The 17,799-nt window shown below is 37.7% G+C and overlaps 1 protein-coding gene across 1 annotated transcript in view; it reads left to right on the top strand.

Annotated features, from left to right (window-relative positions):
* Positions 1–177: 177 nt before the first annotated feature.
* Positions 178–17,799, top strand: part of COP1 (COP1 E3 ubiquitin ligase) — a 317,833-nt gene continuing 300,211 nt past the window's right edge. The window contains exon 1 of the mRNA XM_044674889.1: positions 178–645. Coding sequence (XP_044530824.1) covers positions 212–645 — 434 coding nt within the window. The 5' untranslated portion in view covers positions 178–211. The remainder of the gene's footprint in view (positions 646–17,799) is intronic.

Raw genomic sequence — 17,799 nt, 5'->3', positions numbered from 1 at the left:
CCCCGGTTTCCTCCTGTCGGCCGCCGTTTGTGTGGTTTTTTTTAAACAACTTTATTGTTCCCTCCCGGCTCACTGCCCCCGCCCCCTGCGCTGTGCGCGTCCTCAGGATGCACTGAGGCTGCAGGGAGGTGGTGGCGGCGGGTCCCGGTCCCGGGTCCCTAGTCACTCTCCCTCTTCTCCGAGTTCCCAGCCCGGGGAGGAGGGAGTCACGATGTCCAGCAGCCGCCAGGCTGGGCCTGGAGCTGCTGGGACAGGGCCCGGCTCCTCCGCGGCCTCCTCAGTCACTTCCGCCTCGTCGTCGTCGTCCTCGTCTTCGTCGTCGCCGTCGCCCCCGTCCCTAACTGCAGTGGTGGCCGCGGCGGGGTCCAGCGGGGCCGCCGGCTCTGGGGGTCTCGGGGCCGCCGTGCGGCCTCTGCTGGTGGCCGCCGCCGGGTCGGGCTCGGGCGGCGGGGGTGGTGGCGGGGCGCTGGCTGCGGGCCTCTCCCGGCTCGGGGGCTCGACCAGGCCCGGGAGCGCTGTGAACGGCGGCAGCGGCAGCGGCGGAGCCGGCAGCTCGGGCAGCGGTAGCAGGAAGCGGCCTCTGCTCACCCCACTCTGCAATGGGCTCATCAACTCGTACGAGGACAAAAGCAACGACTTCGTCTGGTGGGTGAAGAAGCATCCCTCTTCCCTATCCTTGCGGCCCCCCTCCCTTTCTATTTTCTGTTAGTGTTGATTGGGATGCGCGGGGAGGGGGGAAGGGGAGGGGATCTCTGTTGGTAGCAGGTGATGGAGGGGGAGAGCATCGTTTGCCAGAGGTGGCAGCCTTGGAGCAAATGGGATTGGAGTGGGATGGGCGATTGGGGGTCTTTGCATGGGAGGCAGTCCAGTTGGGTGGGTGAGGGTTACACCGAGCAGGAGGTTGAGGGGGCGGTGCAGAATTGGGGTTTAGGAGGAAGGAATTAGGAAGACTGAGCTCTGAGTTAAGTGAGTACTGGGACCTAAGGTTTCCATACTTGTTGAATGAAATTGAGGGGTAGACGGGATTCTTGTGGAGTTGTAGAGTGAATGAGAATGGAGGCTGTTGGCATGTTGTTGAATGAGTTCCTTGGGCATACTCAAATTTATGGAGAGGATATTGAATAGAGGGAATGAGCTGGGATTCCTCGAGTATTGAGGGCCATTAGACTCTAAACTTTTTTTGAAAGTAGATGGTTTTTATCCTTATTTGTATCCCTAGGTTACTAGAAGGTAGGCGGTACTTAATAGAAGGCAGCTGACTACCAGAAAATGTGCTAAGGTTGTTTTATATATACAAGTGATATATCGCAACTCACTGTTTACTTACTTTCACAGTCTGTGTACAGTGAATACTGCTTATGAGACTCTTTAGTATATTTGAAGTCAGAAATAAACTATATTTTAATGTTGTAAGAGGTTTCATTGTACCACATATGTTGTACATTGTGTTAAACAACACATTTGTAGCACTTTAAGATTTATCATATTATAAAGTTTATCATAACATGTATTTATTAAGCATTGGAGGTGCAATATGATATAAAACTGAACTTTTTCTGCCCTTTTGGAGCTTATATCCTAGTGGGGGAGAAATGTATATGCATATGTGCAAGTAGATCCAAAACAAGTTGGAAGTAGTTCTTGTAGAGAGAGAACTAATGGCTTAGGGGGGATGAGGAATAGAAAATGATACTTAAGAGGCAGCTTAGTGGCTCAGTGCATTGAGAGTCAGGTCTAAAGACAGGAGGTATTATTGGGTTCAAATTTGGCCTGAGACACTTCCTACCTGTGTGACTGGGCAAGTCACTTAATCCCCATTGCTGACCCTTTACTGCTCTTCTGCTTGGAACCAATACACAATATTGATTCTAGGACAGAAGTTAAGGGTTTACAAAATAATACTTGTCTTTTTCTTTCTTTTTTTTTTTTTAAACCCTTAGCTTCCGTCTTGGAGTCAATACTGTGTATTGGCTCCAAGGCAGAAGATTGGTAAGGGTAGGCAATGGGGGTCAAGTGACTTGCCCAGGGTCACACTGCTGGGAAGTGTCTGAGGCCAGATTTGAACCTAGGACCTCCCGTCTCTATGCCTGGCTCTCAGTCCACTGAGCTACCCAGCTGCCCCATACTTAAGTCTTAGAGAATTCCAGTTATTTCAAGATGTAAATAAGGAAGAATCTAGGTATTTTGAGATGGGAATAAGGAAGAAGTACATTTTATATTAGGAACAGCTATTACAAAAGCAGATGAAAGATGGAGCATCACCATGTGTGAAGAACAGCAAATAGGCCAGTTGGAGTTCTTGTAGAAGAGTAAATGTATAAGAAGACTGGGATGGTAAAGTGCAAGGTGTAGAATTGCCATTATACACATTAAGGACCTGAGATTCAGATGGGTGAAGTGATTCATCCACTGTCAGGCAGCCAGCAAGCATCAGTACTGTGATATGAATACAGGTCCTGACTCCAAGTATGTTGTAGCTTGAGGCAGCTGTTGGCAAAGGGACTAGTATTAGGCCTGTGTCAGGAAGCTTTGAGTTCAAATCTAGCCTTAGTGTTTTGAATTGTCTATGGCAACTAATTTTTTTGGTGTGGAGCAGTTAGATTCCACACCAAAGATTGGTGATTATTAGGAATGGGTTGGAATTTGAGATTATCTTTAGTGACTTTAATTTTGATAGAATGATAACTAAAGTCCTTTAAATAGATGACTAGTGGAATTTTGTAAGTTGATAATGTCTTTCATTTCTATATACACATATGTGAGTGATCCTTGTGTTGATGCAGATTGCAGTCATTTATTCCTTAGTAGACCATCTTAATGAATTGCTATAGCTGATAAGATTCTTTACCTAGTAATCACTTTCTGGGGATGAGTCTCCCTATTTAGACAGCCTAGTCTTACATCACCAGTTTGGTAGTTAAATAATTTCCAACTTGGTAGGACTTGTCAAAGCTTGTTCTTCTTTAGCTTAACCTTCAAAAACCTAGTGTCACATATCTTGAAAAGTAGGACAGAAGAAGATGGGACTGAAATTCAGACAGGTGAGGTGATTTGACCAGTGTCACTTGAATAATATTAGCTGCAGAGAAATGACTTGACTCTTAATTTTCCTTCAACATTTATTCAGCACCTTTTATGTGTCAGGTACTGTGTAAACCTTAGGAAAACCTACAAAAATGAAACAACAGAGGATTTAGGGCTTAGAGTGATACAAAATTTTAAATAAGATACTGTTTCTGTCCTTATGGAATTTACAATCTAATCTAGCAAGTATTTATTAAGTGTCTTATGTACAAAGAGCTGGGGATACAAAGAGAAAAGGAAAAATGAGATAGGACATAAATACAGTGATTTTTGACACGTGATCACTCTCTTCTCCTTGATAATTTTCTTCTATTTCAGATTACTCTCACCTAGTTCTTCTCTTATCTGACCACTCCTAAGTCTCCTTTTTTGGTTCTTCCTCCAGGTCACAACTTCTAACTATAGGTACCCATCAGGGTACTGCTTTCCTGGGCCTTCTTTTCCATCTATACTTCTTTACAGGATGATCTAGTTAGCTCCCAGGGATTTAGTAACCAACTCTGTCTTGATTTCTCAGATCTACTTATCCTATTTTAATCTCTCTGCATCCTGTCTCACATCTCCAAATGCCTTTCAGACATCTCTTGAATTAGATTTCCAATAAACACCTCAAACTCATGTTTACGTCTAAAAGAAAAATCATTATCTTTCCCTCTAAACTCTCCCTTATCCTAACTTCTCTGTTACTTGATAGGGCAATGCCATCCTCCCAGTCCCTCAGTTAACAACCTAGGAGTCATCCTGCACTCTTCATTCTCTTTCACATACACCCTTCAATAGTAAATCTGTTGCTAGGGCCTGTCAATTTCACCTTTGCAACATCTCTTGTATGTGCCTCTTTGACACTGCAGCCACTTTTATCGCCTCATCCCTGGATTATTTGAATAACCTGCTGGGGGCAGTCTGCCTGCCTCAAGTCTCTCTCCACTCCAATCTATCCTTCATTTAATCACTAAAATGATTTTCCTAAAGTGCAGGTCTGATCATGTCATCCTACTATTCAATAAACTTCAGAGGCTTCTTATTGCCTCCAGAATCTAATACAAAATGCTCCATCGGGCATTCAAAGCCTTTTATAATCTAGCTCCCCCTCCTGTCTTTCCATCTTTCTTACCTTGTACTCCCCAATATATACTCTTTGATCCAGTGACACTGGCCTCCTGGTTGTTTCACAAACAAGACACACAGTGTCTGGCCTTTGGAATGACCCCTGTATTTGAAAGGGCTCACTCCTCTGCCCTACTAACCTCTAGTTTTCTTTTAAGTTCAAACTGAAATCCTGTGGGGTTTGTTTTTTTGGAAGCCTTCACCATCTCCTCTTAATTCTTGTGCTTTTCCTACTGTTAAGTATTTCTTGTTTATACTATATATGGATTGCTTTGAATATAATTGTTTACATGTTGTCTTCTTTATTAGATTATAAACTTCTTGAGGATAGGGATTATTTTTTGCTTCCTTTTATATCCCCATTGCCCAGCACAGTACCTGGCAAATAGTAGGTCCTTCATAAATGTTTATTGGTTGGTGGATTGAGCCATAATGTGCATTACAGAGTTTCAAATTAAAGTCTTATTCACTTGTCTTTTTCCAAATGGCAAAACAAATTTTTATTAAAACTAAGATTAGTCTGAATTTATGATGACCCCCAAATATGAATAGAAATAAGTGCAGAAAAAAAACCATACACACCAAGACATAATAGTTTATAAGTGGTTTTATGTAAGTATTTTATCACAAGCAATTTAATCATTAAACCCACTGGAATCTGTTCTCTTTCCAAATCAGACATCTAGGCAACATGTAAAATGTTTTTAGAAAAATATACATTCACATTGAATATTCTTAAAAGAAGTAATTCAACAGATGTGAGTGGTTGTGCTTCATATTCTTGTCAGATAAAAAGTATTCTTCCATGTATCCTTGAATAGATAATGCTTAGCCTTACAGCTAATGTCTTTTAGAGGTACACCTATTTACACTTTCAGTCTTAGAAGAGAAGCAGAAATGCACTAGATATATGATAACCTTATCTTTTAGCCTAAATGTATTCTTACTATGGCATGGTTTAGTTAATATGCTAAATATATTGCAAAAGGAGCAGATGACATACATACATTTAATGAAAGTAGAAAAACCAATACATTGAGATCTTTCAAAGTACCAAAGGACAATGATTTAAGCTCATTTATTGCAAATGAATCTAAGAGGTTGGAGAAGAAAAGGGAATCAAGGAAAGTTTGATACTAGTTTCTTAACTCATTGGATCATAGGATTATAGCAAAAAGGCACCTTAAGATAAATGCAATGATAGCTAACTGGAATTCCAATTGCAGTAATGATAGCTGATATTTATATAGTACTCTTAAGTTTACCATTTGCTTTACATACATTATCATTTGAACCTCATGTTAATCTTGTGAACTAGGTACTGCAGATATTATTTTCATTTTACAGATGAGAAACCTGAGTGCCAGAGAAATTGATTTGGCCATTGTCACACAGCTAGTAATTAGAACCCAGGTATTCTTTACTCCAAACCCAGCACTTGTCTCCTCTATGTCATTTTGTCTTTCAGATCATCTAAAATAACTCTTTCATTTTATAGTTAAGAAAACTGTGGCTAAAGGCTTAGTGATTTGTCCAAGAGGACAGTTAGTAGCAGGGTCTAGATTTGAGTCTGGCTTTTTTGATTCCAGATTCATTGCTTTTCATAATACAATGGACTTCTTTTAAAATGAAGCCTTTTTTTCATTCCTGGAAATTGAACCTTGGTTGCCTTGACATCATACTTCTGAACTATTGATTGAAAGAATTAATGATGTTTTACCTAGAAAAGACAGTGGAGACATAATTACTCTCCAGGTATTTCATGTGAAAGGATTATTTTTGTTCTGCTTTGGATGAAGGGTAGAACTAGAAGCAATGGGTAGAAGTGGCAGAGACAGATATATATTCCCTCTAAAGAAAAAACTTCCTAATTGTTAATAGCATTTTAATTCAATAAATATTAATTATTGGCCTATACAATATGTTAAACACTGAGGATACAAAGATAAAAATGAAACAATCTACACTCAAGAAGCTTATATTCTTTTGGAATAAAAGTTATACCAAAATGTAATAGGTTGCCTTGGAGAAGTGTGGAGTTCTCCCTTAATGAAGGGAGTTCTTGGTTGGGTATGAATAAGATACTCTTTTAGTCTCTGAGGTTTCTTCTAACTCTGGAATTCTATGACCATCAAACCACATTCATTGTTCTTTCCATTACATCATACCAGGTAGTAAGCAGTGTGGTAGAACAGATAAAAGAGTTGGGCTTGGAGTTAGAAAGGATTACTTAAAATTTTCCTCTAACACATTGTGAAAGCCCCAGGCAACTATCTAAATATTCTGTAATTTTAAAGTTGTTGATCTGCATCAGTGGAAGGAGTTATCCCACTGATGCCCACACTAAAGTAATTTATAGGTCCATTAAGACAACAATAACAACAAAGAGACAAATATGGGGTCAAGTAATAGATTAAAGGGGTAAACTTTTGGATCTTTAATCAGTTTCACTACAATTATGATTTTGTGATAACTTCAGTAGTTTTGGACTAGACTTTAGACATAGCCACTATACCTTTATTAAATGCCTACTATATGTTAGGCATGCTGCTAAGTGATAGGGATACAAAAAGAGGCAAAAGATAGACCCTGCCCTCACAGTCTGATGGGGTAGATGCATGCAAGTAAATATGTACAAACAGACTACATACAAGATAAGTAAGATATAATTAAAAGAAGGAAGCCACTAGAATTAAAAAGGATTTGCAAGAGCTTCCTATAGAAGATTAGATTTTAGTTGGGACTTAAAAGAAACTGAGGAAATCAGCTGGCAGTGATGAGGAGGGAGAAGATTCAAGGAATAGGAGATAGAAAATGCCCAGAACCCAGCTATTGAGTGTCTTATTGGTGAACTAGCTGGGAGGCTCCTGTCTCTTGTCAAAGAATACATAAGATATATGACCGGAAAGGTGGGAGGGCTTGAGTTTGAACACCTAACAAAGGCTTTTATATTAGATCTTGGAGACAATAGGGAGCTGTTGGACTTTTGTTAAGTTGGAAGAAGAGTGTATTTTGTGACATAGTTGAACCTGCTCTTTAGGCAAGCCACTTCATGGCCAAATGGAAAATAGATTGGAGTATGGAGAGACTCTGGGCAGGCAGACCTCCCCCGGATAAAGGCCTGCATTAGAATGGTAAAAGTGTCAGAGGAGAGAAGGGGGCATATGTGGGAAGCCAATAAGAGAATAGATAAAAATCTAAGACTCCTCTTTTGACCCCTTTTGTGATCCTGTGATTTCTTGTTGAAAAGTATTGTGGCCTTATTGAAAAGCTTTAAGTTCCTAGCAAACCTGAATTTAAAGGGTTAACACTGTTCCCCTTTGACCAGGAATGCTGCTGCCTGGTATAGCCAAGGCCAAAATCTTAGCGGGACCAATTTGACCCTGAGAGGGATACTCCCCAACTTTGCTTCCTGATAGGAAGCCAGTCAAAATTCAGCCTTGGCCTTGGTCTATTCTGAAGCCAGTGTTTTGTGTTTTGATGTGACATAATTTGTAACTTCTGTGCATCTGCAAAGTTTCAGGGGGGTTCTTTTGTGTGAAATGAGTCTTGAAATATATATAATAAACTCCATGCTCCTGGGGCATATACACAAGATGTTGCAAAGGTGAATTTGACAGATCTTAACAACAGATTGGCTATATGGGTTTGGGAGGTGTATGTGAGAGAATGAGAAGTGAAGGATGATTCCTAGGTTGTGAGCTTTAGACTCTGGGAGGGTGGTGTTATCTTCTAAAAATAATAGGGAAGTTAGGAGAGGAAGGGAGTTTTAAGGAGAAAGATGCTGAAATCTGTTTTAAACATATTAAGTTTAAACTATTTACTGGACACCTAGTTTAAGATATCTGAAAGATAGTTGTTTGTTCAAAATAATAGTATGTCAGCAGAGAGTTTGGGGTAGGATAGATAAATGTGGCAGCTGATGAGTTCACTAAGTGAAGTACTATCAAGGAAGATAAGAGGGCCCAGAATGGAACCTTGAGGGACATCTACAGTTAGTGAGTGTGATCTGGATGGAGATCTAGCCAAGGAGACCAAGGAGTGGTCTTGATAGGTAGGCAGAAAACCAGGAGAGAGTGGTATGCCAAAAAGCTAGAGAAGAGATTATCAAGTAAAAGAGGTTGATCAGCAGTGTCAAAGACTTCAAAAAGATCAAGGAGAATGAATATTGAAAAGAGTATTGGATTTGGCAATTTAGACATCATTGGTAATTTTGGCGAGAGCCATTTTGGGGGGAATGATAAATTCTAGGTCTTAAGGACTTATGAAATGAGAGGAAAGAAAAGTGTAACTTTTTCAAGGCATTTCATCACAAAGGTTAGAAGAGAGAGAGGATAATAGAGTTGAGAAGATAAAGCGAGGATTTTTCAGGAAGGAAGAGACATAAGCTTGTCTGTGTGTCATAGGAAAGGAGTTAGTAAACAGGGAGACATTGAAAATAAGTTATCGATTGGAATTGCTAGAGAGGGCAGTTGTTTGGAGGACATTGGATGGATTAGGATTGTTTGTGCAATAGAGAAGTTATCCTCAATAAAGAAAGTATAAACCAATTCTTCATGTGAGTAATGGATGAAGGAGGAGATTATGATAGTAAGCAGAAACTCATGATGAATGTCTTTAATTTTTTTCTTTAAAATAGACATGTTTTTCAGCTGAGTGTGTGAAATTAGAACTTTGGTAAAGATTAGGGTAGTAAGTTCAAATTTAAGATAATACTTAAGACAGACCTAGGATGGATGGATGGACAAGCATCTCTTGGGGGTCTTACTGTATGTCCTACTGTGCTAAACACAAATTGATCCTTACAACCCTTTGAGAAAAGTGCTATTATTATCTACAATTTACAGTTGAGGCAACTGAAGCAAATAGAGTTTGACTTGCTTAGTGTCACACATTTAGTAGATATCTCAAGCCAAATTTGAACACAGATCTTCTTGACTCTGGACCTACCATTCTATGCACTGTATCATTTAGTTCCCTCAGGACAGTATGCTTCTGAGAGTTCTATTCAGGAATGTTATGGATTACTAAATGTTATTTATTTTGGCTATTTGAATAAAGGTAACTCCTGGTGATGAGATGTGTGAAACCATCTTGAGCCTTGAATGAATTGTTATTTTCATTATACCCTTTTTTAAGGATATGGTATGCTTCTCTTGAATACCAAACAGGATTTGAGGACAGAGAAAAAATGCTACCTTAATCTGAAGGAGATGTGTACAGCACTAATGAATTCCAAAATTGAGGTGAACATTTAAAATAATTTGTATTTTTCATTTTTATTACTTGTTTATATTTTGGCTAGATGAAAAGAACTTTAGTCCTACAGTGAAAAGATTTAGGTAGAAGACTGGGTTTGTCAGTAGCTATGGGCAAATAAATCACTTAATATCTTAATTCCTCAATTTCCTCATTTGTGAAATAAGGGTAGTATTTGTACCCTCTGCCTCTTAGAGTTGTTGGGAAGTAAATGCTCTATCAACTGTGAATTGCTATGTTATAAGTTCTTAATGTCAGTGAGCAAAATTTTTAAATGATATTTTATAGGTATGGCATATCTTTATTCAAAGTTATTTTATAATTCCTTAACATAAAAATAGTAAAACAACAATTTACATTTAGAGAGGAGACATGCAGTGGATAGATAGCTGGTCTCAAAATCAGGACCACTTGGGTTCAAGTTCCTGCTTCTGACAACCTGGCCGAGGGATGTAGGGCAGATCACTTAACCATTCATTCAGTGTCCACAGGTAACCCTCTAGTATAGGGCTTTTAACCTGATATCAATGAACTTTAAAAATATATTTTGATAACTATTTCAATATAATTGTTTTCTTTTATAATCCCATTTTTTAAAATCCTATGTGTTTTAAAAAACATTATTTTCAGAAAAGGTCTGGTTGTAGGATACACCAGCCTGCCAAGAGGGGTCCATGGTATAATGTAGTTTAGAAACTTTTACTGAAGAACTGTAAGTTGTGAATAGGTGCTGTTCTGCATTGGTAGAAGGATTTAACTCACTAGGAGTTTTCCATGCTACAGGCTTAGTTTTCTAAAAATCTAAGTTATATTTCTATAGCACTTTAAATTTTTAAAAAATGCTTTCCTAACAAGTGCCATATATTCCTACCTTTAAGGGAAGTAGTATAGTTTAATAGCATCTTCAGGTCACAGATGAGGAAACAGGATGTGAAGGAAGATGGATTTCCTGTGATTTCACAGTTCTTAAGTATCTGAGATGGAAATGGAGTTCAGAACTCTTAACTCCAAACAGTACTTTATATCTTCAGTTTCAGAAATACTTCCTTTGATTTTTCTCAGACTTTTCTTCGAGACTCCTTTTATATCTAGTAAAACTGTCTAATTTTGTTTCCATTTATAACTTCCTTTCTAAGTCCTCTGCCTATGTGTTAAGAAAGACTGGGCATAGATCTTTTGACACAATCTGACTTTATTGTGAGTGTGCAAATCACACAAATCAGAGAGCTGCAGAAATACACAGCTTGCTTGGTCTGAGACCCTGATCATTGCAACTGACAGATATTTATAAGTTCTAAAGACATTACAAGGGGTTTTACATAAATCACTTTGTTTTTTCAAAGGGATTAGGGAGTACAGATCTTTGCTCAGGCCTCCACTTATGGAGATCTGTGACATGCTATAAGATACAATAAATGGATAATGTGATCATCATAAAACCACTAAAAGGTTGGTGTGGCAGCAAGAGGCACAGATTTTGTAATAGATAGTTTCTATATTAGGTCTTGTGATACGGTTTTATATTTGTCTTAAAGCACGTTATAGGATGCTGTGGCAAGACAACTAGTTCTTTTCATCAAACACTGAGTCAATACTGTGACCCGTGAGTGTTTGTATAGTCTATCATCTCTCTCTGGGGGAGAGATTAATTATGAGGTCAACATATATTTGTATTTAATTATCTTTTTATCATTTGATTCTATGATTTATAATAACTTTAACAGCTAGGGATTATTCTAACATTTGCAACTTTTCAACTCAATCACAACTTATTGGATTGAATGATAAGTGCATAATTGAAGCAATGATTATAATCTGGATAAAGCTACCTTGATAAAATTATCATTTTCATTTATTTAGAAGGTGGTATGATGTTACTACAGATATTTCAATAATTTTTTTTGTTAAACTCTTATCTTCCATCTTAGAATCAATACTGTTTTTGCTTCCAAGGAAGAAGAGTGGTAAGAGGTAGACAATGGGGGTTAAGTAAGTTGTCCAGAGTCACAAGATAGGAAGTGTTTGAAACTAAATTTGAACCCAAGATCTCCTCTCTCTGGGCCTGGCTTTCAATCTACTGGGCCACCTAACTGCCCCCTAAGAATTCTTACTAATGTAAGAAGATCCTTTGAAGTGTTGGGCTTCTGTTTTAAAAGTAATCCTACCTATTTAGAGACAAGTGGGGAATAGAAAGGAAAATTTTGATATGAAGTGGCTTAAAAATGGTTGAGAATATACTGTTAATTTTAATATTTAAAAACCAATTTTCTTTCTAATACTACCACTGATACCATCTGATACTATCATACTACCATTTTCCTGGACATTAAGAATCAAAACCTTGGAATTATCTTTGATTTTTCTTTATTCCTTGCCTCTGCACCTAGCTTTGTTTATAACATCATATATCTTTCTCCTTTTTTTGAGTTCCTCTTCCAAACAACCCATTTCCAACTTCATCACCTTGTGTCTAGGCTATTTCTGTAGTTTAGTGTTATGTATAACAAAAACATAGAATAAATATTGATTAAGTATTGATTGTATGTTCTGCTAACTGCTGAGGGAGTTACAAAATTTATATGATAGTAGTTCTTTTGTTGTGCTAACATAGGCAATATACAATATTAGGATCATGTGATCATAGAATTAGAACTGGAATAGAATTTGAGGATAGGTAGTCCAACCTCCTTATTTTATAGTTGAACAAACAAGCACAGAGATTAGAATTTGCTCCTAGTTACAAGATAGGATTGGTCCCCTGACTCACAATCCATTGCTTTTTTTCTCCTCTGTACCCTATACCTCTGGTATGATACTTTTATGAAAAGGAGTTATTGTGTCAGCTGAGGGGAGAAGGTCTTATCAACTCTGGGTTTCAGGGAAGGATTCCTGAAAGAGGTAGCATTTGAGGTTAACTAGAAAATGATTCTAGCTGGTGGAGGCAAAAGAGAGGTGATTGCATGTAGAGTGAATGATGTGAACAAAGACACTTGAGTGCTGCTTACTAGAATAGGACCCTTCAAAAAACTTTTTGGCAGTTTTCGAATACCCTAACTTTAAGTCCCTCAACTTAGGACCTTTACTTCAACTCAGCTATACCCAGAGATGATCATCACTTATAAATCCAACATTTTTGCATTCGTGATTTCTGAAATTCCCTCAGGAGATGACAGCCTGTTGACATTCCCTTTTCCCTTTTCCTTACCACCCCAAATAGCCTCTTCTTGTTCTTCAGTCTTTGACCTCTCAATTCTTTCCCAGACCATCATTCCTTTAGTGGCTTGACTTTTCCTTCCTTCCTCCATCTTGACTTCTTTTTTTTTCCATTTAATGATTTTTATTTTTTAGAAAAGTTAACATGGTTACATGATTCATGCTCTTACTTTCCCCTTTACCCCCCAACTTCCCCACCCCATAGCCAATGTGCATTTCCACTGGTTCTAACATGTGTCATTGATCAAGACCTATTTCCAAATTGTTGATAGTTGCATTGGTGTGGTAGTTTTGAGTCTACATCCCCAATCATGTCTGCCTCAACCCATGTGTTAAAGCAGCTGCTTTTCTTCTGTGTTTCCACTCCTGCAGTTCTTCCCCTGAATGTGGGTAGCGTTCTTTACCATAAGTTCCTCAGAACTGTCCTGGGTCATTGCATTGCTGCTAGTACAGAAGTCCATTACATTCTATTTTACCACAGTGTATTGGTCTCTGTGTACAATGTTCTTCTGGCTCTGCTCCTTTCGCTCTGCATCAACTCCTGGAGGTCTTTCCAGTTCACATGGAATTCCTCCAGTTTATTATTCCTTTGAGCACAATAGTATTCCATCACCAGCATATACCACAATTTGTTAAGCCATTCCCCAATTGAAGGGCATACCCTCATTTTCCAGTTTTTTGCCACCACAAAAAGCGCAGCTATAAATATTTTTGTAAAAGTCTGTTTATCTATGATCTCTTTGGGGTACAAACCCAACAATGGTATGGCTGGATCAAAGGGCAGGCATTCTTTTATAGCCCTTTGAGCATACTTCCAAATTGCCATCCAGAATGGTTGGATCAGTTCACAACTCCACCAACAATGCATTAATGTCCCAATTTTGCCACATCCCCTCCAACATTCATTGCTCTCCTCTTCTCTCATTTTAGCCAATCTGCTAGGTGTGAGGTGATACCTCAGAGTTGTTTTGATTTGCATTTCTTAATTATTAGAGATTTAGAGCACTTTCTCATGTGCTTAATGATAGTTTTGATTTCTTTATGTGAAAATTGCCTATTCATGTCCCTTGCCCATTTATCGATTGGGGAATGGCTTGATTTTTTTATACAATTGATTTAACTCCTTGTATATTTGAGTAATTAGACCCCTGTCAGAATTTTTTGTTATAAAGATTTTTTTCCCGATTTGTTGTTTCCCTTCTGATTTTGGATGCATTGTTTTTGTTTGTACAAAAGCTTTTTAATTTAGTATAATCAAAATTATTTATTTTACATTTTGTAATTTTCTCTAACTCTTGCTTAGTTTTAAAATCTTTCCTTTCCCAGAGATCTGACAGGTATACTATTCTGTGTTCACTTAATTTTTTTATAGTTTCCCTCTTTATATTCAAGTCATTCACCTATTCTGAATTTATCTTGGTGTAGGGTGTGAGATGTTGATCTAAACCTATCTCTCCCATATTGTTTTCCAAATTTCCCAGCAGTTTTGGTCAAATAGTGGATGTTTGTCCCAAAAGTTGGGTTCTTTGGGTTTATCATACACTGTCTTGCTGACTTCACTTACCCCAAGTCTATTCCACTGATCCTCCCTTCTGTCTCTTAGCCAGTACCATATTGTTTTGATGACTGCTGCTTGATAGTATAGTTTAATATCTGGTACTGCTAGGCCACCTTCCTTCACATTTTTTTTCATTATTTCCTTTGATATTCTTGATCTTTTGTTATTCCAAGTGAACTTTGTTATAGTTTTTTCTAATTAGTGAAAAAGTTTTTTGGTAGTTTGATAGATATGGCGGCACTAAATAGGTAAATTAATTTGGGTAGAATGGTCATTCTTATTATGTTAGCTCATCCTACCCATGAGCAATCAATATTTTTCCAATTGTTTAGATTTAGTTTTATTTGTTTGTAAAGTGTTTTGTAGTTGTTTTCATATAATTGCTGTGTTTGTTTTGGTAGATAGATTCCTAAGTATTTTATATTGTCTAGTGTGATTTTAAATGGTATTTCTCTTTCTACCTCTTGCTGCTGTGATGTGTTGGAAATATATAGAAATGCTGATGATTTATGTGCATTTATTTTGCATCCTGCAACTTTGCTAAAGTTGTTGATTATTTCTACATGCTTCTTAGTTGATTCTCTAGGATTTTTTAAGTATACCATCATATCATCTGCAAAGAGTGATAGCTTAGTCTTCTCATTGCCTATTTTGATACCTTCAATTTCTTTTTCTTCTCTAATTCCTACTGATCATGTTTCTAGTACAATGTTAAATAATAGAAGTGATAATGGGCATCCTTGTTTCACTCCTGATCTTATTGGGAAGGCTTCTAATTTATCCCCATTGCATATGATGCTTGTTGATGGTTTTAGGTATGTACTGTTTATTATTTTTAGGAAAGGACCTTCTATTCCTATACTTTCCAGTGTTTTCAATAGGAATGGATGTTGTATTTTGTCAAAGGCTTTTTCAGTATCTATTGAGATAATCATGTGATTTTTGTTTATTAGATTGTTGATATGGTCAATTATGTGGATGGTTTTCCTAATGTTGAACCATCCTTGCATTCCTAGTATAAATCCCACCTGATTATGATGGATAATCCTCTTAATCACTTGCTGGAGTCTCTTTGCTAGTATTCTATTTAAGATTTTTGCATCTATGTTCATCAGGGAAATTGGTCTGTAGTTTTCTTTTTCTGTTTTTGATCTCCCTGGCTTTGGAATCAGTACCATATTTGTGTCATAAAAGGAGTTTGGTAGGACTCCTTCCCATCTTGACTTCTTGGTAAATCAATTCTACTCTGCACTGTCATTTTCTCTCAATACGCTTACCCACTTTTCATATTGCCAAATCCAAGTTTGCATTACTCCCATCATCTATTATCTTTTCTCCTTTGCACATGCCATTAAATGAAGCCAAAGAAAATCACCAAACTGTGCAGACTGATTCCAATACAAGTTTGTGCTACATAATTTCAACTGGGCCCTTTCTACAGCAAGGCAATCCTTTTACATCTCTTTAATTGACTTATTATCCCACTCAGTGTGGCTTTTCCAAACCTTTTCTTCCTACCTCAGTCTTTACATGACTGTTCATCTCATTTTCTCAGTTGAGAATTTTGCTTTATTTCACTGAAAAAATTGAAGCTGTTAATTAAGAACTCCCTCCCACCACTCAAATGCTTTCTGGCACTGTCTCCTTCATGCCTATCTCAATGAAGAATATTATTTCTCCTTGCCAAGGCAAACACCTATATACACACACAAGTCCCCTCCCATCTTCTCCACAATATTGTCCCCTCTAGCATTTCAAATCATTAATCTCCTATCTCTTCCTGTCTCTTGGCTACTTCCCTGCAGCCTATGAATATGCTTGTATCTTTCCTATCCTTAAAACTATCACTTAATTAACTTATCTCTGCTGTTTTTCCAAATCTGACCTGCCTTTTCTGATTAAACTTCATGAGAAATCCATCTACAATTAGTATCTCAACTTTATTTTCATTCTTTTCTTAACTTTGCAGTCTGACTTTCATCCTCATAATTTAATTGACACTACTTTCTCTGAAAGTACCTATGAATGATCTCTTCATAGCCTAATGACCCTTTCTCATTCTTTATCCTTCTTGACCTTTCTTCAGTCTTTGACACTATTGATCATTTTCTCTTTGATATTCTCTCCTATCTAGATTTTCATGAAACTCTTCTGTCTAAATAATTAGTCATTCTTATTCTTCTTTTCTGGGTCTTCAGGTCATGCCCTCTCACTGTGGATGTCTCCCAACTTTGGGTCCTCTTCTCCTAGGCTTATTTGACTTGGCGATCTTTTTTTCTTTTTTAAATTTTTAAATTTTAATTTAGAATATTTTTCCAAGGTTACATGATTCATAACCACTCTCCCTCTCTCTTTTCTCCCCCCTCCCCAAAGCTGACAAGCAGTTCCACTGGATTATACATGTATCATTGTTCAAAACATATTTCTATGTTATTCATATTTGTAGTAGAGTGATTCTTTAACATCAAAACCCTAATCAGATCCCTATTGCACTATGTGATCAAGCATATATTTTTCTAATGCATTTCTGGTTCTACAGTTCTTTCTCTGGATGTGGATAACATTCTTTCTCACAAGTTCCTCTGTATTGTCCTAGATTATTGCATTGCTGCTGGTGGAAAAGTCTATTACATTCAATTGTGCCAGAATGTATCAATCTCTGTGTACAATGTTTTCCTGATTCTGCTCCTTTCACTCTGGATCAATTCCTGGAGGTCATTCCAGTTCACATGGAATTCGTTCATTTCTTTATTCCTTTCAGCACAATAATATTCCATCACCAACATATACCACAATTTATTCAGCCATTCCCCAATTGATGGAAACCCCCTCATTTTTTCACCACAAAGAGCATGGCTATAAATATTTTTGTACAATTGACTTGGTGATCTTATCAATTCCCTTGGATTCCATTATCAGAAATCTCTGTGGGGATCATTCTTTATTCAACTTTAACTTCTTTTCCTGATATCTAGTATCTCCAGCTGCCTATTTTACATCTTAAACTGAATATGATTAAGTTGAGGCAGTTATCAGTGAATAGAGTGCTGGGTTTACAGTCAGGAAGATCTGAGTTTAAATCACAGCTCAGACACTTACTAGCTGTGTTGTCTTGAGGAAGCCACATAACCTCTCTGCTTCAGTTTCCTCATTTCTAAAATGAGGTTAAAAATAACATTTTCCTCCCAGGGATAGTTAGAGGAGAAAATGGGATATTTATAAAGTGCTTTGAAAGCATTAAAGAACTATATCTATGCTGATTATTATTATTATTATGTTGTGCTCCTCTCAAGCCCTTCCCTCTTCTTAACTTATATGTTCAACCTTGACTTCTTAACTCCCTCCCCCCTCAAATCATTTATCAAGTCATGTTGAATCTAACTTCACAACATATATAATGTATATTCCCTTCCTTCTGATACTGCAACCACCCTTGGTGCAGTCCTTATCTTACACCTGGATGGTTTCCCTATCTTTTTGATTGGTCTCCCTGCTTCAGGTTTCTTTCCACTCCAGTCCATCCTCAGATTTCATTTTCTTAAAGATCAAGTCTGATTTTGCTACTCCTTAATAAACTC

This window comes from Gracilinanus agilis, chromosome 4 (genome assembly GCF_016433145.1).
Source record: "Gracilinanus agilis isolate LMUSP501 chromosome 4, AgileGrace, whole genome shotgun sequence".
In the NCBI taxonomy this organism is placed as follows: Eukaryota; Metazoa; Chordata; class Mammalia; order Didelphimorphia; family Didelphidae; genus Gracilinanus; species Gracilinanus agilis.
Note: the sequence above shows the minus strand (reverse complement) of the source record. Positions and strands in the feature narration are given on the sequence as shown.